General features: G+C 43.8%; 1 protein-coding gene across 4 annotated transcripts in view; it reads left to right on the forward strand.

Annotated features, from left to right (window-relative positions):
* The window catches only part of nexn (nexilin (F actin binding protein)), a 101,953-nt gene that overhangs the window by 59,372 nt on the left and 16,601 nt on the right, over positions 1-25,980 (forward strand). For 3 of the 4 annotated variants that reach the window (XM_063064747.1, XM_063064746.1, XM_063064745.1), the window contains exons 3-8: positions 2,464-2,655; positions 5,558-5,639; positions 7,445-7,593; positions 15,734-15,931; positions 20,532-20,711; positions 24,141-24,338. In XM_063064747.1, the coding sequence (XP_062920817.1) occupies positions 2,464-2,655; positions 5,558-5,639; positions 7,445-7,593; positions 15,734-15,931; positions 20,532-20,711; positions 24,141-24,338 (999 nt within the window). The remainder of the gene's footprint in view (positions 1-2,463; positions 2,656-5,557; positions 5,640-7,444; positions 7,594-15,733; positions 15,932-20,531; positions 20,712-24,140; positions 24,339-25,980) is intronic. The other variant, XM_063064748.1, reaches the window with a different exon arrangement.

The following is a 25,980-nucleotide window of genomic DNA, read 5'->3' on the forward strand; positions in this document are numbered from 1 at the left end:
CCCGTATTTCCCCCTCTAAGGTAGAGTGTTCCTATGAAACCATTCGTAAACCAAAATGGTGTAAAGCGAAAAAGCGATTACTATTAACTTATATGGGAAAAATTGTTGCGCGTTCCCAGACCCAAAAAATAACCTACCAAATCATACCAAATAACACATAAAACCTAAAATAACACTAACATATAGTAAAAGCAGGAATTATGTGATACATAAAGGCATCCGTTAGTCTTGCGAGACCATGGATCTGCGCCTCGAAAGTCCTCACTCTCCAGGGCACAGGCCTGGGCAAGGTTGTATGGAAGACCAGCAGTTGCCCATGCTGTAAGTCTCCCCTCTCCACGACACGGATACAGCATTAGGACCCATACAGCTTGGCACCAGTGTCGTCGCAGAGCAGGGTGTGATTAAGTGCCTTGCTCAAGGACACAACACGTTGCCTTGGCTGGGGCTCGAACTCATGACCTTCAGATCGCTAGTCGAATGCCTTAACCACTTGATCACGTGCCCACAAATAGATAAATACACAGCCTATATAAAGTAGAAATAATGTATGTACAGTGTAGGTTCACTTAACAGAATTGGGAAGATTAAGCCAAAACAGATTTGTAGAGAAAAAAATTGGCACATACACGTATATGCATGTCACACATGCGCACACAGCTGCCTGTGCAAGGCTTCATGGTCATGGTAGTCTTTCTCGGGGTAAACACATGTGTCCCATATTTGACTGCTACTTTTGTCCCTTATTTGGGAGTGAGAAAGTTGGCATTCCTAGGCAGAAGTTGTCCTGCAGCTGGTGGTACGTACATTCAGGCTTTTGTATCTTCTACCTGATGGTTGGGGGTGAAGGGAGAATGTCGGGGGTGGAACATGCACAAAACACATGCACACAAAATACTGGAGGAACGCAGCATACTAGGCAGCAACTGTGGAGGGAGATGAACAGCAGACATTTTGGGCTGAGATCCTTTATCAAGAGTGGAAAGGAAGAGGGCAGGAGCCAGTTAAAAGGGGGGGGGGGAGAGGAGTTTCCACACCCTATAAATGAAGTCATGTTGAGTCCATCCCACTACGTACTTGGCAGACTCCAGTAATGCACCCTTGTAAGTGTTGGCACCATATCCACACAGGGGCAGTGTAGTCTTGATCTAGAAGGTGAGAAGTTTTTACACAGAGACATATAGGAGGAAGATGTTATTACAACATTTAACAGACTTTTAGCAACCCCCATTCTCCTGCCTTAGCCCCGTAACTTTTGGTGACCTTACTAATCAAGAACCTATCAGCTTCTGCTTTAAATATACTTAATGACTTGGCCTACACAGCTGTCTGTGGCAATGAATTCCACAGGTTCACTACCCTTCTAGCTCAGGAGCCCATCTGTGTTGTTTTGATCTATGACGCTATGAGGTCCAGTAGCAAGCTGAGCAATGGTTGGAGAATGCTTCAGGATCAGGAACAGGACCTCTTTGGAAGTATTGACAGCTTGCTGTCAGATTTATATTGGAGAATTTATAGGCTGGACGAATAACGATGCATTAATTGTGAAACGTGCTAGTGACCAGAGCATTTTCCAAACAATCACACCTAGCACTGTGTGACTAATTTGCTTGAAAATTCCTCTTTCCTCTTGGAGTACCGCATGCATTCATTAAATCAGTCTTGGGTTTATTTGCACTGACTTGCATGAATTTAGATATTCTCAAACAGCAGAACTGTCAGAGAGTAGAATCAGGTTTAATGTAACCACCGGCATATGTTGTGAAACTTATTAACTTTGCGGCAGCGGTACATTGCAATACATAATAATAGAGAAAAATGTGAATTACAGTTATATATGTATAATAGTTAAATAAATAGTGCAAAAATAGAAATAAAAAGTAGTGAAGTTTATGTGTTCAATGTCCATTTAGAAATCAGAGGGGAAGAAGCTGTTCCTGAATCATTGAGTGTGTGCCTTCAGGCTTCTGTACCTCCTCCCTGATGGTAGCAATGAGAAGAAGGCATGTCTCAGGTGATGGAGGTCCTTAATGATGGATATGCCTTTTTTAGGCATTGCTCCATGAAGACGCCCTGGAAGATGTGCAGTAATTTCTGGAAGAAATGGGTGGTGTTAACCAAAGGTGGAGTGGTGGGAGGTCAAAAGAGGCATCAGGACTGTAGTTGTTGGTAACGTGCATCCTTGGGTCTGTCTATTAATCAAAATATTATTTAGCAGAACAATTATGCCAAATGAGGCTGTTGAGATATCAGGTACATGACTATGGAAGAAAATTTAGAGATAACTTCAAAGCATCAATAGAAAAAGACTTAATAATTCAGGTCAAAAACAATACTGCTTCATTTTTTATGTTCTCTATGATCAATTCCACATGTTTTTCCTTGGTTTGTTTCCTTCATTTATCTGTTTTTCTTTTCTTTTTCTTTCTCTGTCCATCTGTCTCTCTGCTTCGCCCTCCATAGAGACTTCTATCTGCATCTAAAACTGTTCATAAGTCATATGTGCCTAAGGTGGGCAAGGGTGATGTTAAGACTAAGTTCGAAGCCATGCAGAAAGCACGGGAGGAAAGAAGCCAGAGGAGAACCGGAGAAGAAAGGAGGAGAAGGAACGAACAGTATAAGAAGGAGAAGGAATGGACAAAGATAAAACAGGAGGTCACCCAGCCTTTCATTTGTATTTGCTTTACCATTGCCTGCATCCTAATGGACTATATAGAGCATAGAACAGTACAGACTCTTTAGCCCATAATGTTGTGCTAACCTTCTAACCCTCTCTGGAATAGATCTAGCCCTTCCCTGCCATGTAGCCTGCTATTTTCCTTTCATCCACAAGCCTGTCTAAGAGTCTCCTAACACTCCTAATGTATCTATCTCTACCACCACCCTTGCAGGACATTCCATGTGCCTACCACTCTCAGTGTATTTTTTTAAAAACTTACTTCTGGCATTCACCCCCTCAATTAATTTCCTTCAGTCACATTAAAATTATGCCCTCTCACAGTAGCCCTTTCCGCACAGGAAAAAGGTGCTGGCTGACCACTCTATCAATCCCTCTTATCACCTTGCACACCTCTATCAAGTCAGCTCTCATCCTCCTTTGCTCCAAAGACGGAAGTCCTAGCTCACTCGACCTATCCTCATAAGGCATCCTCTCCAATCCAGGAAGCATCTGATAAATCTCCTTTGCACTCTCTCTAAAGCTTCCACATCCTTCCAATAGAGAGATGACTAGAACTGAACACATTATTCCAAGTAAGGTCTAACCAGGGTTTTATAGAGCTGCAACATTAGCTCATGGCTGTTGAACTCAATCCCCTAACTAATGAAGGCCAACACGTCATATGCCCTCTATGCCACCCTGTCAACCTGCTTTGAGGGATCTATGGGCATGGACCTGAAGATCCCTCTGTTCCTCTATACTGGTAAGAATCCTGCCATTAACCCTCTACCAACTGGGGGACCACTTCGTCGGGCACCTCTGCTCCACCTGCCAAAAGCAGAATCTCCCAGTGGCCAAACATTTTAATTCCAATTCCCATTTCCATTCTGACATGTCGATCTTTTCTCTCCTTTTGTGCCAAGATGGGTCACCCTCAGGGTGGAGGAGAAACACTTCATATTCCATCTGGGTAATCACCAACCTGATGGCATGAATATCAATTTCTTCTTCCAGTTTAAAATAAATATCCCCCCAACTTCTATTCCCCAGTCTAGACCCTTACCTCTTCTCACCTGCCTATCACCACCCCTGGGGCCCCTCTTCCTTCCCTTTCTCTCATGGTACACTCCCCTCTCCTCTCAGATTCCTTTCTCTCCTGTCCTTTACCTTTTCCACCCACCTGGCTTCCCCTATCACCTCCCAGCTATCCTTGTTCCCCTTCCATCACCTTTTCATTCTGGCATCTTCCCCCTTCCTTTCCAGTCCTGAAGAAAGATCTCAGCCCAAAACGTCGACTGTTTATTCATTTCCACAGATGCTGCTTGACCTGCTGAGCTCCACCAAAGTTTTGCATGTGTGCGTGTGTGTGTTGCTTTGTATTTCCAGCATCTGCAGACTTTCTTGTGTTTATAATTAACCCTGTACTCTGCCTTCAAGTTCAAACTTCAAAGTGTATCACTTCAGGCTTTTTGTAAATCTTATCTCAGTGAATTTTCTCCAATAGTTTGCTCACCCAATGATGCAAGACTCATGGTCTATAATCCCCAGGATTATCCGTTACTTTTCTTGACCAAAGGAATAATATTTGCCACCCTCCCAGAAGATTAGCCGGAAGCCCTATGACTTAGACTGCCATTTCACTCCTTTCAGTCGATCGGAGGGATCCGGCCACTGTTTGCAAGGCCAACATTTACAACCCCTACTTAATGGGCCTTGGAACATGATGGTGAGATGTCTTCTTGAACCTGTTGTTGTCCCTGCTGGGCACTCTCTTTGTGTTGTGAGGTTAAGGTGTACAGTACCAGGATTTAAACCCACTGGTGAAAACAATATGATTCCAAGTTAGGACGCTTTGTGTCTTCATGGAAACACTAGTGGTACTCTCATGTTTGCTGCTCCTGTAGATAGCAGTGATGGGGGATTTCCGAGGTGTGGTTATAGAAGCTTTGATGAGCTGTTTCAGGAGTACATCCTCTACACTCCCCAAATGTGTTTGTCCACACGGGACGTTTAAACTTCACGTTGCATCAGCAACAAGCGGCCTCATGTTGGTTTCAGCCTGATAAAAGAAAGATGAAAGCTCTCAAGCTCTTTTCAAACTTTGCGCTGTGTCACCAACAACTGAGCTTTCGTGCTGCTTTCAGCCTGACGAAACTGGATGGCTCCAGTTTCCGTTTTTTCAACCAGTTTAGCTCTTTATTGTGCACACAAGATAATGGAGCAGAATTAGGCCATTTGACCCATCGATTCTGCTCTGCCATTGCATAATGGCTGATTCATCTCCCTCACAGTTCCAATTTCATGTCTACTCCCCGTATCCCTTCATACCATGACTAATCAAGAATCTATCAACCTCTGCCTTAAATATACCCAATGACTTAGCCTCCACAACCATCTGTGGCAACGAATTCCACAGATTCACCACCCCTCTGGCTAAAGAAATTCCTTCTCATCTCTGTCTTAAATGGACGTCCCTCTATTCTGAGGCTGCATCTCCCCACTATAGGAAACATCCTCTCCACATCCACTCTATTGAACCCTTTCACCATTCGATACGTTACAATGAGATACCCCCTCATTCTTCTGAATTCCAGTGAACACAGGCCCTGAGCCATCAAGTGCTGTTCATATGATAAGCCCTTCAATCCCAGACTCAAATACTGCCACTACTACATTTCTTACTGTTGCATTTCCAAAACCCCCGCGGCTAAAACACAAAAATGACAAGTTCTGATATTGTCCGTTTTTCCAGTCCCCTGTCCTGTCAATGACAGTCTATGGAGCATTGCCAAGGCCACCCTTGTTATAAGGTCAATGTGACATCATTGTTTCCAGCTACATCATTGTTTAACGCTGGGACGACTGATTCTGAACGTCATCTCACTCGATTCATTTCAGTATCGGCAGCTCCTCGCTTCAGACGATGAAGAAGAAAATAAATTGGACGAACTGAAGAAAGCGTACGTCCCCAAGCTGACAGGTAACAAAGAATTGAGTCCTTCTAATAATACCAAACATTAGTCATCAGAATCAGTCAGGTTTAATATTACTGACGTATGTCATAAAATTGTTGTTTTGTGCAATCCATAAAAAAATTGTGAATTTATTAAGAATTATGTATAAAATAATTAAATAAGTAGTGCCGAAAGAGAGGTAATATTCATGGGGTGGTTCATTGTCCATTCAGAAATCTGATGGTGGAGGGGAAGAAGCTGTTCCTAAAACACTGAGTGTGAGTCTTCAGGCTCCTGTACCTCCTCCCTAATGGTTGCTGTGAGACGAGGGCTCGAACTGGGCGATGGGGGTCCTTAATGATGGACGCCACCTTTTTGAGGCATTGGTCCTTGAAGATGTCCTGGATGCTAGTGCCCACGGTGGAGCTGGCTGGTGCTTTGATCCTGTGCTGTGTCCCTACCCCCTGATGCTACCAGTCAGAATGCTCTCCATGGTACACTTGTAGAAACTTTGCTAGAGTCTTCGGTGACATACCAGACCTTGTAAACCTCATAGAGTAGCACAACAGAGAGCCAGGCCCTTGACCCAACTTGCCCAGGCCAACCAAGATTTCAGAATGGTCTACGAACACAACCACGCTGCTTTGCTCTCTTTTTGCACTATTTGTTTGTTTTTATTCCTTATTGTAACCTCTATAATTTTTTAAATTGTATATTGTACTCTACCGCTGCCACAAAACAACACTTTTCATGGCATACGTGGCGCAGCAGTTAACCCTACGCCTCCACAGCCTGGAGCGTCGGAGTTTGGAATTCAGCACTGGCATCCTCTGTAGGTGAGATTGTACCTTCCTGTGCGTGTGTGGGTTTCCCCTGGTTTCCTCCCACACTCCAAAGGCATTCTGGTTATAGGTTCATTATTCATTGTAAATTGTCCTGCGATTAGGCTAGGGGTTAAATTGGTTGCCGGGCAGTGTGGCTCATTGACCAGGAAGGGCCTGGTCTGTGCTGTGTCTCTAGATAAAATTATAAAAATAATAAACCCACTTCTGATTCTAATGCCCATCTAAGCTAATCGCGTTTTCCTGTGTTTAACCCATATCTCCCCAAACATTTCCTATCTATCTACAGGTCCAAGTATCTTTTAAACATTATTATAAGACCTGCCTCAACTACTTCCTCTGGCAGCTCAGTCCATAAACACACCACCCTCTGTGTGAAGAAGTTGCCCCTCAAGTCCCTATTAAATCTTTCCCCTCTCACCTAAAACCCCAGCCTCTTAGCTCTTATTCCCCAACCCTGGGAGAAAGACTGCGTGCATTCACCTTCTCTCTGTCCCCTCGTGATTATATACGCCTCTGCTCTCCAAAGAATAAAATCTATGCCTGCCGAACATCTCTCCATAACCAGACCTTTGAGTTCTACCAACATTCTTCTAAGTCTTAAAAGATTTTAAAGATGAGGTTTATTTGTCATGTGTATATCGAAACATTGTATGTGCTGGGGACTGTCTTGCAAGTCTGGCACCAATGTAGCAAGCCCACACCTGACTAACTCTCACTGACCCATACGTCTTTGAAATGAGGGAGGAAGGCGGAGCACCTGGAGAAAACTTGTGTGGTCACAGGAGAGTGGACAATCTCCTTACAGACAGTGGCAGAAACTAAAACCTGATTGGTGCTGCTGTAACAGCGTTATGCCAATGGCTACGCCACTGTGCCGCCTTTCTGCACTCTTTCCAGCTTATTGGCACGTTTCCTATAGCAGGGTGACCAAAACACGAGTCGATGGGGGGGGTGGGATAATAAAGAGTGCATTCTTCTGTCCACAGGGACGGTTAAGGGCAAGTTTGCGGAAATGGAAAAGATAAGGCAAGAGGAGGAGAAGAAGAGAATGGAAGAAGAGCGGAAGAGAAGAATTCAGCAGGACATCCTGGAGAAAAGGAAGCTACAACGTGAACTTGCAAAGAAGGGTGCAGAGGTACTGAGATGGTTCTCTATTGGTGCGTTTGGAAACCGAGGAATCCTGGCCTGGAGATTAGACCATAAAACATAGGAGCAAAATTAGGCTATTTGGCCAATTAAATCTACTCCATGTTTGATTATGGCTGATTTATTATCCCCCTCAACCCCATTTTCCTGCTTTCTCCCCATTACTTGCAAATCATGTCAAGTTTATTTATCTCAAATATAATGAGATCAAGGTACAATTAGAAATTTGTTTGCAACAGTAACACAGTTGCAAGGGTTCAAACAATACACAAAATGTAAATATACATGAATTATAGCAACGAAAGTCTGTCTCAAACAAGATATTAGTGCAGAAACACAACCATGGCCCACGGTCAGGCAACAGGTAGTTCACAGTGTTCCATTAGGGTTGTATAGGTCAGTTCAGGAACCCGATGGTTGTAAGGAAGTAGCTGTTCCTGAACTTGGTGGTGTGAGACTTCAGTATCCCCTGTAGATGCAGCCACTGGTGCGGAGGACTGTTCCTGTGTTGAACTGCGTTGTGTCCACTACTCTCTGCAGCCTTGGTATTTTCTGTTCAAGATGTTAGAAAATATAAAATATTTGCCTCGATTTGAAGAATGAAGGCTGGGACCAGGAGGAGGCTCCCTAACCCTTCACAAGACCATCCCGCCATTCCATGGGATCACAATCTTCCTCCATTTTCCCCAAATCCCTCATTGTATTTTGATCCACAGAAGCAAATGTATTGGGGAGATTTAAGAGATTCTTAGACACATGGATGAGAAAAATGAAGGGCTATGCAGGAGGAAAGGGTTAGGTTAATCTGGGAGTAGGTTGAAAGGTCAGCACAACAGAATGGGCTGTACTGTTCTATAAACAGTGAGAATGGTTCCTATGGAGGCAAAGAAAAGAAATAGTGACTGAGCTTTTAGAAGAGAGGCATTTCTATTGTAGAAATGTACTCTCAGTGGCCACTTTATTAGGTATAGAAATTACCCAATAAAGTGACAAATGAGTATGTGTTCATGGTCTACTGCTGTAGCTGATCCACTTCAAGGTTCAATGTGTTGTGCATTCAGGGATGCCTTTCTGCACACCACAGTTGTAATGTGTGGTTATTTGAGTTACTGTCACCTCCCTGTCAGCTTGAACCAGTCTGGCCTTTCTTTTCTTTCTTTCTCTGTCTCTCTGTCTCTCCGTCTCTCTGTCTAATGTGGCATTTTTTTCCTAAAGAACTGCCACTGACTGGATGTTTTATGTTTTTTTGCACCATTCTCTGTAAACCCTAGAGACTGTTGTGCATTCCAGAAGATCAGTAGTCTCGGAGATGCTCAAACCACCCCATCTAGCACCAGCAACCATTCCACTGTCAGTCACATTTCTTTCAAAGTCAAAGTTTGATCAGAACAACAACTGAACCTCTTGACCATGTCTGCATGCTTTTATGTATTGAGTTGCTGCCAAATGATCGACCCATTCTTTCTCTCTCTTGTTTCTCCCTCCGTCCCTCTCACTATAACTCCTTGCCCATCCTCTGGGCTCACCTCCCCCTTTCTTTCTCCCTAGGTCTCCCGTCCCACAATGATCCTTTCCCTTCTCCAGCCTTGTATCCCTTTTGCCAATCACCTGTCCAGCTCTTGGCTCCATCCCTCCCCCTCCTGTCTTCTATCATTTCGGATCTCCCCCTCCCTCCCCCACTTTCAAATCTCTTACTATCTCTTCTTTCAGTTAGTCCTGACGAAGGGTCTCAGCCCGAAACGTCGACTGTACCTCTTCCTATAGATGCTGCCTGGCCTGCTGCGTTCCACCAGCATTTTGTGTGTGTTGCTTGACCCATTAGATATGCACATTATCGAGCAGGTGTACCTAATAAAGTGGCCAATGAGTGTATGTTAGTGATAATCCTGATTCTGAGGATGTTTTAAAGTGCTTTTCAGCCATTGGCTGCTGTATTCCTCACACTGAATGAAGGGTGTGTGAGACAAGCTTTTCAATGTATCTCCGTTTTCACTTGTGGTCACTGTTGTAGTGTATGGTATACCACAGCAAGAACAAGCTCCCGCAAGTAGCAATGTGCTTTGAGAAGGCAGATGTGGATTATGTTGCTCTCCCAGTGTGACCGTTGTATTTTTGTTTGGTAATGTTGATTGAGATACCTTAGTATTTGCCAGGACCCATTCCTATACAGAGTGTTAGGAAGATTCGGCTTTCAAGAAAGGTTTATTAAAGTAATTCAGACTCTGTATGACAGCACAACAGCCCGAATTAAGATAAATGGGGACCTCTCTGACTCCTTCATTTTAGAGAGAGGCACTAGACAGGGATGCCCAATTTCTCCTCTCCTTTTTGTGCTATCTATTGAACCACTTGCCCAACTAATAAGACAGAGCGAAATCGTAAAAGGTATCAAGGTGGCAGGGATTGAACAGAAAGTGGCGTTATTCGCAGATGATGTTTTGGTCTATCTGAGTGAACCAGAAAAATCATTTATAGGATTGTTTACACTGTTGGATGACTTTGGGAAAATATCAGGTTATAAAATAAATGTAAAGAAAACACAGGTTATGTCCCTAAATTATACACCATCCAAAAAATTGCAGGATACGTACGATCTTAAGTGGGAAGCTAAATCATTAAAATATTTAGGAATAACCCTGCCGAAGGATCTTTCAACACTGTCACAGGTAAATTATGGGCCATTAATCTCAGAGATAAAAGCAGATATGCATAGATGGAATCTTATCCCCTTTTTAAGTTTAAATTCAAGGATAAATACTATAAAAATGAATATTCTTCCTCGGTTATTATATCTTTTCCATACTTTACCAGTGGAGGTGGATGATAATCAATTCAGGGAATGGGACAAATGGATTTCCCGCTTCATTTGGCAAGGAAGGAAACCTAGAATTCGATATAACACCTTACAGTTAGGGAAGGAAAGAGGAGGTATGGTTCTTCCTTGCCTGAGAAATTATTTTTATGCCTCACAGATAACCCCTCTGTTATATTGGTGTAATAGGGAATATAAGGCTAGATGGAAGGAAATATAATTTGGATTAGTTGACAGTTTTCCTCTTCAGGCCTCAATAGCTGACAAAGGATTGATGGCCCAGTTGGAAAAATTTAATAATGCTTGGATAAATCTTACATTAAAAGTATGGCAGAAGGTGGTTAATTCATGTGAAATTAATAACATGCTAAAACTCTTTAGATGGTGTGCATATGATACCGAATTCCTTCCCAACAGAGGAGATAAAAGATTTGAGCTATGGATAAAGAAAGGTCTTACAACCTACCTCTCATTTATAGATAAAAGAGTATTACAAAGTTTCCAAATCCTGCAGGACAAACATGGCCTAGAACATAATGACTTTTTTAGGTACCTTCAAATACGAAACTATGTTAACCAGAGTTGTAGATATACAGACCTATCAACAGTAGAATTAGAATTTTTCAAGATTCTGAATTCGGCTTGCAGTTCAATACCTAGTAAATCAGTTTCTCGCCTATATAATGCACTCTCCCATGCTAAAAATGTAAATACACTGTATATTAAAGAGAAGTGGGAGAAAGAAGCGGGGTTGGTACTTTCAGAGGAGGCTTGGGGGAAAATCTGCAGCTTTCAATGGTCCTCGACTAATTCTTTGACTTGGAGAGAACATTGTTGGAAAAACATAAGATACTTCAAGACCCCATATCAGGAAAAATATAAAGATACAAATATGATGTGTTGGAGAAGGTGCGGCTCCAAGGAGGCAAATCATTTTCATATTTTCTGGGATTGCCCTAAATTAAGTCTATTTTGGGAAGGTATTCATAGAACATTAGTTAAGGTACTTAGGTCCCAGATACCTCTGAACTTTGAGACGCTCTATTTGGGGCATGTATTGTTCCTTGAACAGAAGGAAGATATAAAGTTGCTGCAGGCCCTCTTAGCGGCAAGTAAGAAATCAATCACTAGAAAATGGCTAAATCCAATACCACCTACATTAGAAGATTGGTACGAAATTATCTTGGAAATATTTAAAATGGAAAAGTTGACCTACTCCCTGAGAACTCAAAAAGAAACATTTTATCAAATCTGGAATAAATGGATTGAATATATAACCCCAATGCGAGCAGACTTTAGATGACTCTCCTAATGATTTATATTGCTCTTCTCATCAACACAGTAATATTGCTAACGTAAGCACCCCTAGTCTAAATGTTTGTTGTTTTTTTTTGGAAAATAGAGAATTATCACAAGTAAAGGGAAAGATTTGGGAAAGGGATAAAAAAAAATGAAAAAATTAAGTAAATAAGTACATAGGGATTGGATAATTATGTCTGCGGGCAGGAACAAGCACGAACAAATTGGGATATAAACACCTACAATGGTTGGTATATAGGCTTGTATGCAACATTTTGGACCAGTGGAAATGGTCCAGAAGGGTTGTATGGAAACTATTATTACCATTTTTCTTAACAACTAATTTCATTACTTAGCCTAATAGGTTAGATTTACCACAGTACATAATTATCTATTTAAATGTTTATTTTGCTTTTATATCATCTCAATGTGTACTTAAGAATGTATAAATAATTGTAGTTTTATACATATAAAAAAATGGAAAAGGTTATATGTGTGAAAAAAGTGCATGATAATTGTGAACTCCTTATCCAAATAAAAATAAAATTTAAAAAAAAAGTATCTGCCAGGACCCTGTGAGAATGTTCCTGTGCTCCTCCATCATAGTGCCAATGGATAGGTGGAGGGGTAGGTAGTGCTAAGGAAGCAATGCAATTGCAGCAGAACTTAGACAAATTGGAAGACTGGGCAAAAAATTGGCAGATGGAATACAGTGTTGAGAAATGTACGATACAGCATTTTGGTAAAAAGAACAATAGTGTGGACTATTATTTGAATGGGGAGAAGGCTCAAACCTCAGAGGTGCTGAGGGACTTGGGAGTCCTTGTGCAAGACTCCCAGAAGGTTGATTTACAGGTTGAGTCTGTGGTATAGAAGGCAAATGCAATGTTGGCATTTATTTCAAGGGGAATAGAATATAAAAACAAGGAGGCTTTATAAGACACTAGTCAGGCCACACTTGGAGTATTGTCAACAGTTTTCAGAATCAGGTTTATTATCACCGGCATGTGTCGTGAAATTTGTTAACTTAGCAGCAGCAGTTCAATGCAATACATAATATAGAAGAAAATAATAATAGTAAGTAAATCAATTACAGTATACATATATTGAATAGATTAAAAATTGTGCAAAAAAACAAATAATATATATTTAAAAAGTGAAGTAGTGTTCAAGGGTTCAATGTCAATTTAGGAATTGGATGGCAGAGGGGAAGAAGCTGTTCCTGAATAGCTGAGTGTGTGCCTTCAGGCTTCTCTATCTCCTACCTGATGGTAACAGTGAGAAAAGGGCATGCCCTGGGTGCTGGAGGTCCTTAATAATGGACACTGCCTTTCTGAGACACTGCTCTCTGAAGATGTCCTGGGTACTTTGTAGGCTAGTGCCCAAGATGGAGCTGACCAAATTTACAACCCCCTGCAGCTTCTTTCGGTCCTGTGCAGTAGCTTCTCCATACCAGACAGTGATGCAGCCTGTCAGAAAGCTCCCCACGGTACGTTTTGGGCCCCTTCTCTCAAAGGATGTGTTGTCATTGGAGAGAATCCAGAAGAGGTTCATGAGGATGATTTCAGGAATGAAGTGGTTAACATATGAGGGGCGTTTGGCAGCTTTGGGCCTGTATGCATTGGAATTTAGAAGAATGCAGGGGGATCTCATTGAAACCTACCAAATGTTGAAAGAAGATAGGGTGGATGGGGAGAGGATGTTTCCTTTGGTGGGGGTATCAGAACTAGAGGGCACAGCCTCAAAATTGAGGGGCAACCTTTTAGATCAGAGATAAGGAAGAATTTTTTCAGTCATAGAATAGTGAATCTGTGGAATGCTCTCTCACAGTCTGGTGGAGGCCAAGTCCATGAATATATTTAAGGTGGAAGTTGATTGTTTCCTGATCGGTCAGAGCATCAAAGGATATGGCAAAAATGCAGGTGTAAGGTGTTGAATGGGATGCGGGATCAGCCATGATGGAATGGCAGAGCAGACTCGATGGGCTGAATGGCCTAATTCTGCTCCTATGTCTTATGGATCATTTTTAAAGTTGGCTTGAGAGAGCAAATGAGCTTTGGTTTCATGTCACCCCTAACATTCTCTATTTATCTCAGGAGGATGTCAGTCACAATTTCTATCAGATTTCAAGTTCAAAAAAGTCCAGAGTAAATTTATCATCAAAGTACATATATGTCACCATATACAATCCTGAGATTTATTTTCTTGCAGGCATTCACGATAAATACAAAGAAACACAATAGAACCAATAAAAACCATACACAAGACAGACAGACAGATGATGTGCAAAAGGCAACAAATAGTGCAAAATAAAAAAAGAAACAAAATAATAATAATATATAAATAAGCAATAAATGTAAAGAACATGGATGAAGAGTCCTTGAAATGGAGTCTATAGTTTGTGGAAACAGTTCAGTGCTGGAGTGAGTGAAGATGGGTGAAGTTATTTTCTCTGATTCGAGAGCCTGATGGTTGAAGGGTAATGACTGTTACTGAACCTGGTGCTGAGGCTTCTGAGGCTCCTGTACCACCTTCCTGATGGCAGCAGTAAGAAGAGAGCAAGGCTTAGATGGTGGGGGTCCTTGATGATGGATGCTGCTTTCCTGTTCAAAAGCAAAGAGCCTACCAGTCAAGCCATAGATGCTATTTGAAGTGAAAGACCTCCATTTTACAAAAGGATAGACCTTCCTATTTTGAAAACTAACTCTTGACTTCCAGCAAGCCTGGCTGGTATTTGTGTCAACATCGCTCACCTGGTCCAGTCTCATTTGCTTCCAATAATCTTTATTTTTGAGCAACAACCCAACGTTTCTTTTAGTGGAATCTGCAATATTTATAATGCTTTGATGAATTTTGTTTCTTGGTCATTATCCCAAGTGAAGCGGTCACTATTTACCTCACTGACCTCTATCCTCTTTCCCAATGGTCTTCTGATGACAGGAACCCCAGTTCTGACACTGTTTTTCACAATTGTAATTGGTATTACTTTAATATTGTAACATGTACCGAACAGCAGTGAAACACTTGCCTTGCATACTGTTCATGCAGATCAGATCATTCCACAGTGCATTGAGGCAGAACAAGGTAAAAGAAGAACAATGCAGAATAAAGTGTAAAAGCTACTGGGAAAAAATGTCCGTAAGCAATAAAGTGCAAGGTCATAATGGGGTAGATTGTGAGGTTGAGTCCATCTTATTGTACAACAGGACTTTCCAAGAATCTGATAACAGTGGGGATAGAAGCTATCCTTTGAGCCTGGTGGTATGTACTTTTAGGCTTTTGTATCTTCTGCCTGATGGGAGAGTGAAGAAGGGAGAATGTCTGGAGATGGTGGGGTCTTTACCTATGCTGGCTGCTTTACTAAGGTAGCAAGAAGTGTAGACATAGAGAGGGAGGTTGGTTTCTGTCATGTGCTGAGCTGTCTCCAACAACTCACTGCAGTTTCTTGTGGTCCCATGCAGAGCAGTTGCCATACCAAGCTGTTGAACATCCAGACAGAATGGTGCATAGATAAAAATTGGTGAGAGTTGATGGGAAGTGCCAAATTTCTGTAGCTTTCTGAGGAAGCAGAGGCATTGGTGAGCTTTCTTGGTGAACCCATGGAATATCTAGAGTGTGCATTTACTTCTCCTTCTCCATCCATATTTCAGTAAAGCATCTGAAACTATGCACAACTTTCCACTTGTATAAATTCTGAGTAGGTTTCAGTGCAGTGAAATGGAGTGAATCCCTTTGTACAAGTAGAAGCGTTGGCCACTTTGGCAAAATTCCAAGAAATAGACGAAAGATCATCTGCTATATATATTTTTTAAAAATAGTTGTTGCTGTCAAGACCATAAGACATCTGACAAAGACCTACATGTTCTGCGTAAGATCATAAGACATGGGAGCAGAACTAGGCCTGAAGCATGGCCTTGTGTGCAGAGCCAAGGTGGCACTTGTCTTCCTCATAAAGGAACAGTATTTTACATGAAGTAGGAAATGTTTATTAAAAGAAAGGGTTTCTGTTTTGAAACAGGAAGATGAAGCTTTTTCCTCAACCATAAATATTTCTGAAGGTGTTAACACAACACCAGGCAAAACCACAATGAACTTTGAGGATCTGGAGAAGACGGGGGAAGATGATGACCACCAAAACACTGAAGAAGACATGCGAAGATATGAAGAAAACGGACGTTCCTTTCGGCAAGCAAAGCGCCACTCAGCAGCGCTGTCAGTAAGTCCACATCTCCATCCCACTCTCAGAATGGCCCAACTTTGTGCACCTTAAATTGTCTCGTCGTGGAACATCGCGATATAATCTAATCCAAGGTGGTGTAATAAGTCTTTTGGCTACAGAAGAGAGACTTGACAGGATTTCTACCATTGACTGTGTGTACAAAGTAGCCTGTGTGTCTGTGTTGTTTCTTGTGAATCATTGTGTGTTGAATATCTTGGAACGCACCTCATCAAGACACCATTCAGAATTTTCTCCCAAGAATAATTCCCAGACAATGGATCGATATTCGGAGTGCAGTGCATTGACAGCCAATTTCTGTATAGCAAGTAACAGTGAGGTTTTGTCTCCATGCCAGGGATTGGACACTTAGTCAATATTCCTATTCCTACTGTCTTTGTGTGTATTTACATCTGTGTTTGCCTGTTGGGGATCAATGTAATATTGAAAGTGCTATTTGTCCATTCCCAGTACCTGGAAAGGAGATAAATAGGATGCTCTGTGAAACTCACATCATTTACCTACAGGAGGCAAAGATGCAGGCATTTTTCACTAAGATTGGGTGAGACTAGAACTGGAGGTCATGGGTTTAGGGTAAAAGGTGAAATATTTAAGGGGAATATGAGGGGGAACTTCTTCAATCAGAGGGTGGTGAGAGTGTGGAATGAGCTGCCAGCAAAAGTGGTGGATGTGGGTTTGATTTCAACATTTAAGAGAAATTTAGATAGGCTCATAGGTGGAAGGGCTGGTTGATGAGACGAGACAGAATAACAGTTCAGCGTAGACTAGGTGAGCCAACAGGCCTGATTCTGTGCTGTAGTGCTCTGACTCCATGAAAAAGAGAAGAGTTTAGAACAGGAGTTTCCAACTATTCTTTATGCCAGGGGTCCCTTCTGTTATCTGAGAGGTCTGTGGTCGCCAGGTTGGGAACCCCTGGTTCAGAAGGGTTTGAAGGGGGAAGCAAGGTAAAAGATGCACATGACTGCAAAATATGGACCTTTGGAGACCTCGTGAGAGTTGGCTGGAGGCATTTGGCAGGAAGGAGGGGTGTTGAGTGCAAAGGACGCTGGAGTCTGGAGAGTGAATGGCATTGCTGGTAAAGTTGGGGTTGAAGGAGGTTGTCCAGGTGAGGGCAATGAAGCCAAGAAGAGACCTATTTCAAAGATGCGATAAGGCAGCTTCTGCAACCCTGTCTGGAAATCAGCCATCTTATTTTAGCAGACCATCCACCCCATCTCCAATACGGCACCTCCTCAAATCAAAACCTGAGTGGGAAATGTGCTTCCTCAAAAAAAAAGATACAGGCCATCTTTTTTTTTTAAGTCTGTTTAAGGGTCGGATTGACAATCCGATCACTTTTTGGGTGGGAAAGTCCCCGAGCCACTGAGAGGTTCCAGCCATTTTTGTTGTGACGGTGTTTCCTATCAGACTCTAGTGCTCCCACGCCTCGCACTTCCCATTTCTACCTCCTACCCAAGATCCACAGTTCCCACACCTCGCACTTCCCGTTTCTACCTCCTACCCAAGATCCACAAACCTGCCTGTCCTGGTAGACCTATTGTCTCAGCTTACTCCTGCCCCACCGAACTCGTTTCTGCATACCTCGACACGCTTTTATCTCCCCTTGTTCAATCCCTTCCGACCTATGTTCGTGACACTTCTCACGCTCTTAAACTTTTCGATGATTTTCCCTGTTCCCTGGCCCCCACCGCTTTATTTTCACCATGGATGTCCAGTCCCTATATACTTGCATCCCCCATCAGGAAGGTCTCAAAGCTCTATGCTTCTTTTTGGATTCCAGACCTAATCAGTTCCCCTCTACCACCACTCTGCTCCGTCTAGCAGAATTAGTCCTTACTCTTAATAATTTCTCCTTTGGCTCCTCCCACTTCCTCCAAACTAAAGGTGTAGCTATGGGCACCCGTATGGGTCCTAGCTATACCTGCCTTTTTGTTGGCTTTGTGGAACAATCTATGTTCCGTGCCTATTCTGGTATCTGTCCCCCACTTTTCCTTTGCTACATCGACGACTGCATTGGTGCTGCTTCCTGCACGCATGCAGAACTCGTTGACTTTATTAACTTTGCCTCCAACTTTCACCCTGCCCTCAAGTTTACCTGGTCCATTTCCGAGACCTCCCTCCCCTTTCTAGATCTTTCTGTCTCTGTCTCTGGAGACAGCTTATCCACTGATGTCTACTATAAGCCTACTGACTCTCACAGCTATCTGGACTATTCCTCTTCTCACCCTGTCTCTTGCAAAAACGCCATCCCCTTCTCGCAATTCCTCCGTCTCCGCCGCATCTGCTCTCAGGATGAGGCTTTTCATTCTAGGATGAGGGAGATGTCTTCCTTTTTTAAAGAAAGGGGCTTCCCTTCCTCCACTATCAACTCTGCTCTTAAACGCATCTCCCCCATTTCACGTACATCTGCTCTCACTCCATCCTCCCACCACCCCACTAGGAATAGGGTTCCCCTGGTCCTCACCTACCACCCCACCAGCCTCCGGGTCCAACATATTATTCTCCGTAACTTCTGCCACCTCCAACGGGATCCCACCACTAAGCACATTTTTCCCTCCCCCCCCCCCGCATTCCGCAGGGATTGCTCCCTACGCAAGTCCCTTGTCCATTCGTTTCCCCCCCCATCCCTCCCCACTGATCTCCCTCCTGGCACTTATCCGTGTAAGCGGAACAAGTGCTACACATGCCCTTACACTTCCTCCCTTACCACCATTCAGGGCCCCAAACAGTCCTTCCAGGTGAGGCGACACTTCACCTGTGAGTCGGCTGGGGTGATATACTGCGTCCGGTGCTCCCGATGTGGCCTTTTATATATTGGCGAGACCCGACGCAGACTGGGAGACCGCTTTGCTGAACATCTACGCTCTGTCCGCCAGAAAAGCAGGATCTCCCAGTGGCCACACATTTTAATTCCACACCCCATTCCCATTCTGACATGTCTATCCACGGCCTCCTCTACTGTAAAGATGAAGCCACACTCAGGTTGGAGGAACAACACCTTATATTCCGTCTGGGTAGCCTCCAACCTGATGGCATGAACATCGACTTCTCTAACTTCCGCTAATGCCCCACCTCCCCCTCGTACCCCATCTGTTACTTATTTTTATTCACACATTCTTTCTCTCACTCTCCTTTTTCTCCCTCTGTCCCTCTGAATATACCTCTTGCCCATCCTCTGGCCCCCCCCCCCCCCGTCTTTCTTCCCGGACCTCCTGTCCCATGATCCTCTCGTATCCCTTTTGCCTATCACCTGTCCAGCTCTTGGCTCCATCCCTCCCCCTCCTGTCTTCTCCTATCATTTTGGATCTCCCCCTCCCCCTCCAACTTTCAAATCCCTTACTCCACTCTTCCTTCAGTTAGTCCTGACGAAGGGTCTCGGCCTGAAACGTCGACTGCACCTCTTCTTAGAGATGCTGCCTGACCTGCTGTGTTCACTAGCAACTTTTATGTGTGTTGCTTGAATTTCCAGTATCTGCAGAATTCCTGTTGTTAGACTCTAGTGCTCACCCAGTTGCTAGTGTCGGTTGTCCATTATATCCGATGACGACAGGAAACCTGTGCGGGAGAGTTTTTAAGGTGGAAAAGCCATTGCATTGGGGCAGTTCCACTCTCTCAACCTCCAGTGGTACAAGTAGTCGTCACAAACGGGGGTCTTGGTTGGAGCGGATGACTATGATTTCCTCTGTGCCTTGCTATGTCCTTTGGTCTTCACAAAGTGTTACAGAACCGCCTTCCTGGCCATTGTGTCTCACTGTTGATCTCACCCGCCCAGTCTGCCAGAGCTAATTTTGCATGCTTGGACAGGCGTGCCCCTGCCTCACCAGGGTATGAGCCCACCGGCTGCCCTCACCTGGTTTAGCTTCCCTGCTGAAGTGGTGTGGTCGCTGTCACATGCCAACAGCTACTTGGAGCCACAGGTGAGAGCTGAGTGTGCGGTGGGACCAAAGGTGAGTGAGCTGCCCCAGAATAGGCACAACAAGCCCTTTCACCAGAGGTGCTACCCCATACACCCCATACACCACCCCCCCCAGGTCCCAGCAGAGGCTTTCCAGCAGCCCTGCTGGGAAAACGGGGGGTTTATCTGACAGCAGCACGGATTCTGACACAGGTTCAGTAACTACACTCCTCTCAATGGAGAGGAAACGATCTGGGAGTATGCTATGTTGGCACCAGAAATGTGGCAACACTTGTGGGCTGTCTCCAGAACAATCCTCAGACTGTGTTGGTCATTGATGCAAAATGAAGCATTTCAATCTGTTTCCATGTACCTGTGACAAATATGGCTCATCTTTCTCTTTTTCTTGGGCTGAAGGGCCTGTTTCTGCACAGTTTGACTCAGTGACTTTCTCTCTCTCTCTCTCTGCCTCTGTCTCTGTGTCTCCTGCTTTCATTCCTGAATAAACGGTAAAAGAAAGTTGAGTGGGAATTGAGATGTTTTCTCTCACATTCTTTGAACATTTCAACCCAGTAACTGTAAGAAATTGGAGATGTGCCAGCTGACCGATAATGTGATCCCATGCTCTTTACCCATATTTTATAATCACAGAGTTTAAAAAGAAAATTTGTACTTTTGTACCAGGAAAAAGACGATGACAAGGAGAGCAAGGCTGAGATTAAGAGCACAATACGCCCCGGGAAATTAAAACTCAGCTTTGAAGAACTAGAGAGGCAGAGACAAGACCAGGAAAAGAGAAGAGCAGAGGAGGAGTCGCGACGGCGCATTGAGGAGGAGAAGGCAGCCTTCGCCGAAGCCAGGAAGGTGGGAACTAAGTGATCTGTGTACCTGTCCAACTATCTTTTAAAAGTGATTATTGTACCTGCCTCAACCACTTCCTCTGGCAGCTCGTTCCACGTACATACCTGTGCCCATTATCTCTGTATAGTGGGTTCTTAGCTCAGGTGAAGCATTAAACTGGGTGGCACTGTAGTGTAATGCGATAATAGTGCAAATGACCTGAGTTCTCTTCAGAGAGGGAAAGGGCTGTTGCTAAAAACATTGAGTGTATGTCTTGTGTCTTGTCCATGCCTGAGATGTTTTTACCCACATTTCCTCATTAGTTCTGATGAAGGGTGTCAGCCCGAAACATTGACTGTACTCTTTTCCATAGGTGCTGCCTGGCCTGCAGAGTTCCTCCAGCATTTTAGAAACATAGAAACATGGAAAACCTACAGCACAATACAGGCCCTTCGGTCTACAAAGCTGTGCCGAAAATGTCCCTACCTTAGAAATTACCTAGGGTTACCCATAGCCCTCTATTTTTCTAAGCTCCATGTACCTATCCAGGGGTCTCTTAAAAGACCCTATCGTTTCCGCCTCCACCATCGCCGCCGGCAGCTCATTCCATGCACTCACCACTCTCTGCGTAAAACAAAACTTACCCCTGACATCTCCTCTGTACCTACTTCCAAGCACCTTAAATCTATGCCCTCTTGTGCTAGCCATTTCAAACTTGAGAAAAAGCCTCTGACTATCCACACAATCAATGCCTCTCAGCATCTTGTACACCTCCATCAGGTCAACTCTCATCCTCCATCGCTCCAAGGAGAAAAGGCTGAGTTCACTCAACCTATTCTCATGAGGCATGCTCCCCAATCCAGGCAACATCCTTGTAAAGCTCCTCTGCACCCTTTCTATAGTCTCCAACATCCTTCCTGTAGTGAGGCGACCAGAACTGAGCACAGTACTCCATTTTGTGTGTGTTGCTTGGATTTCTAGCATCTGCAGATTTTCTCTTGTTTCTCCTCGTAATTATTTCTTTTATCCATCCATCCAGTACAGAACAGACCCTTCTGGTCCAACGAGCTGCACCCCCCGCCCCCCTGCGCCAGCAACCTACCTATTTTACATTAGCCTAATCCCAGGACAATTTACAATGACAAATCAGAATCAGGTTTAATATCACTGACATATATCGTGAAATTTGTTTTGCAGCAGCAGGACAATGTCATACATAAAAACCCTATAAATTACAATAAGAAACAAAATATATACAAGTTAAAATTTCTTAAATCTAGTGTAAATAGAGAGTAAAAACAGTGAGGTAGTGTTCATGGGTTCATTATCCATTCAGAAATCTGATGGCAGAGGGGAAGAAGCTGTTCCTGAATCATTGAGTGTGTCTTAAGGTTTCTGTCCCTCCTCCCTGATGATAGCAATGAGAAGAGGGCATGTCTTCGGGTGACAGCAGTCCCTAATGATGGATGTGGCCGCCTTGAGGCATTGCTTTTGGACGATGTCCTCAATCCTGGGGAGACTGGTGCCCATGATGGAGCTGGTTGATTCTCATTGCTGTCTGTAAGGAGTTTGTGTGTTCTTCCTGTGACTGTGTGGGTTTCCTCCCATCATTCCAAAGACGTACGGGTTAGTAACCGGTCACGTGGTGTAATTGGGTGGTGTGGGTTCAAAGGGCCGGTTACTCTGCTGAATCTCCAAATAACGTGAAATAAATCTGCCCAAAATTAAGGCCAAATGATATTTAACTTTATTTAAAAGAATGAATTACATTTATAACCATGCTTTGAGCTGTGAAATGATTTTAGAGTGCTACTGAAGTAAAGTTCAAAGTAAATTTATTATTGAAGTGCTTAAATGTCACCATGTGATATACCCTAAGATTCATTCTCTTGCAGGTGTTCACAGTAGAACAAAGAAATACAATATCTATTTTGATAGACGGCTGGAGTCCTTATGAAATGAGGACTGTGATACAAGAAATGTAACAAACTACCTTGGCCTCACAAACAATGCATATTGTCCTGATCGATTTGCTTAATTAAATTAATTTATTTATTTCGAGATTCAGCACAGTAAAGTCCCTTCCGCCCAATGATCTCACGCTGCCAAATTACACGCTTGTGACCAATTAACCTGCTAACTGGTACATCTTTGGACTGTGGGAGGAAACCAGAGCACCTGGAGGAAACCCATGCAGTCATGGGGAGAAGGTACAGACAGCTGTGGGAATTGAATCTGGGTTGCTGGTGCTCTAAGAGCATAGTAGCTAACCACTACACCACTGTGATGTCCCACGGATAAACTCTGTCTATAAAACGGTTCTATAAAACTCTGGTTGGATCACAATTGGTGATTTGTGTTCATTTCTGGTCGACTTATTATAGGAAGGATGTGGAAGTTTTAAAGAGGTTGCAGAGGAGATTTACCAGGATACTGCCTGGATTAGAGCGCATGAATTATGAGGATAGGTTGAGGGAGTTCAGGCTTTTCGCTTTGGCGTGAAGGAGGATGAGGGGCAGCTTGGTACTTTCTACCTATTACATCACTGGCGTTTAGAGCAACGATGAGGTCCTCCATCTCCAGCAGTATTCAGGGTTTCCTTCATCGTGTCCGTAGCTTGGGTTTCACTACTTTAAGTCATGCAAGTTCTGGGTAGAGACTCGGAATACTGTTGCACTCAGATATAGAAGGATTCTTCTTTTTTGTTTCTGTAACAATTTTGTTTTACCAGTCAGGGTTGTTAGCCCTGAGCTGAACCCCCAAACCTGGAGGACTACACAAAGCCCTAACTCCAACCAACGTAGCTCTCCAGATCATTGAGGAATGCAGGCCTCCAAATGACAAACTTGTGGTCCTCTTGGAGGAGACAACTTGTTAGAATTGTACAAGATGATGAGAGGCATAGGTCGAGTAGATCGCCAGAGACTTTTTCCCCAGGGCAGAAAGGCTAATACAAGGGGGTGTGATTTTGAGTTGATTGGAGGAAAGTATTGGGGGAATTTATATACAGTGAGTGGTGTGTGGAATGCCAAGCCAAGGGCGGTTGTAGATTTAGACACATTAGGGATATTTGAGAGACTCTTGGTTGGCACGTGGATGATAGAAAGATGGAGAGTTATGCAGGAGGGATGGGTTAGATTGATCTTAGCCAAAAGGCCTGTTCTATGATGGTTCCTGACCTGAAACGTCAACTCTTCATTTTCCCTCCCACAGATGCCACTCAATCTGCTGAGCTCCTCAGGATAGTAATAACTGAGCACAGAACGTTGAACAGTTTTGTATTGCTCCTGATTACAGCATCTGCAGTCTCCGATACCTCCATAATGCCATCATAACCCTATTTTGGAAGGTTTCATTCACGGAGGAGAAACATGGATGCTAAATTAGAGAATTAAATAGAGAGTGTTTTGTGTAGCTTGGTGAATGTTCTAATCCATGGACTATTGTACTCAGTCTCTAGCCGAAGATGAAGATGATCAGCCCGATCCCAGTGTGGCTCTGAAGGACCCTGCCCGGCCGGGGAAGCTGAAGCTAAGTTTTGAGGAGCTGGAGCGCCAGCGGCGCAAGGAGGAGCAGCGCAGGGCGGAGGAGGAGGCTCGCAGGCGCTTGGAGGAAGAGCGGAAACAGTTTGCCGAAGCTCGCAGAAGCATGGTGGGTGTCCCACGTCACAGAGCCTTCCCCTTTTCTGCTGAGGTCTACAGAATTGTTACTTAGTCCTACCGCATTGACACAGGCCCTTCGGCCCATCTGGTCCATGCTGACCAAGATTTCCATTTGGCTCATATTCATCTAAATCATTCCAAACCATTTACTGTACCTGTACAAGTATCTTCTAAATATTGTTAATGTTCCTGTCTCAACCACTTCCTCTGGCATCTCATTCCATATACTGACCACTCCCTGAGTGAAAATGTTTTCCCTCATACTCCAATTAAATCTCTCCCCTCCCGCCTTAAACCTATGCCTCTCCACTTCACCCCTCCCCCACCCTCTCACCTTCCCCCTCACCTGCTCCTGCCTATCGCCTGCTAGCTTTGTACTCCTCCCCCTCCCCATAACTTATTCTGGCTTTTGTCCCCTTTCGGGATATCAGCCCAAAACGTTGATTGTTTATTCCTCTCCATAGATGCCGTCTGATCTGCTGAGTTCCTCCAGCATTTTGTGTGTGTTGCTCTGGATTTCCAGCTTCTGCAGAATCTGTTGCATCTGTGCATTCATGTTAACTGTTGCTGCTCGTGATTTTATACACCTGTATAAAATCACCTCTCCATCTCCTATGCTCTGGTGAATAAAGTCCAAGCCTGCTTAACCTCTCCTTATAACCCTGACTTTTGTATATCTTTTCTACCCTCTTTCCAGTGGACATAATCCTATTTGGTGTTCTATGCTGATCCACTCATTGCATCCATATCAATGAAAGCACTGATAGTGATTATAGAGTCTCGGAGTCCTAGAGCAATACAGCACGGAAACAGGCCCTTCAGCCCACGTGGTCTTCTGCCTAGCCCCATCAACCTGCACTCGGACCATAGCCCTCCATATCCCTCCCATCCATGTACCTATCCAAGCTTCTCTTAAACATTCCAATTGAGCCTGCATCCACCACTTCTCACTCCCTCTGAGTGGAGGATTTCCCCTCGTGTTTCCCTTAAACCAGGGATTGCCTACCTTTGTCATGCCATTGACCCCTACCATTAACCGAGGACTCCTCGTTGGGACCCCCTACCTTAAACATTTCACCTTGCATCCTTAAACCATGACCTCTGTGGAAAAGTCCTGCTTGTATTTACCCTATCTATATCCTTCATAATTTTATGTACCTCTTTCAAATCTCTCCGCTTTCTACTATGCTCCAGGGAGTAAAGTCCTAGCCTATTCAACTTTTCCCTAAAACTCAGGTCCTCAGGTCCTGGCAATTTCCTTGTAAATTTTTCTCTGCTCTTTTTCAATCTTATTGATATCTTTCATAAGAACATAACATAAATAGGAGCAGGAGTAGGCCATCTGGCCCGTCGAGCCTGCTCTGCCATTCAATAAGATGGTGGCTAATCTGGCCACCTACCTGCCTTTTCCCCATAACCCTTAAGTCCTCTACTATGCAAAAATCTATCCAACCTTGTCTTAAATATATTTACTAAGGTAGCCTCCACTGCTTCACTGGGCAGAGAAATCCACAGATTCACCACCCTCTGGGAAAAGTAGTTCTCCTCAACTCTGTCCTAAATCTATTCCCCCAAATCTTGAGGCTATGTCCTCTAGTTCTAGTCTCACCTATCAGTGGAAACAACTTTCT

This window comes from Mobula hypostoma, chromosome 12, assembly GCF_963921235.1.
Source record: "Mobula hypostoma chromosome 12, sMobHyp1.1, whole genome shotgun sequence".
NCBI classification, from domain to species: domain Eukaryota; kingdom Metazoa; phylum Chordata; class Chondrichthyes; order Myliobatiformes; family Myliobatidae; genus Mobula; species Mobula hypostoma.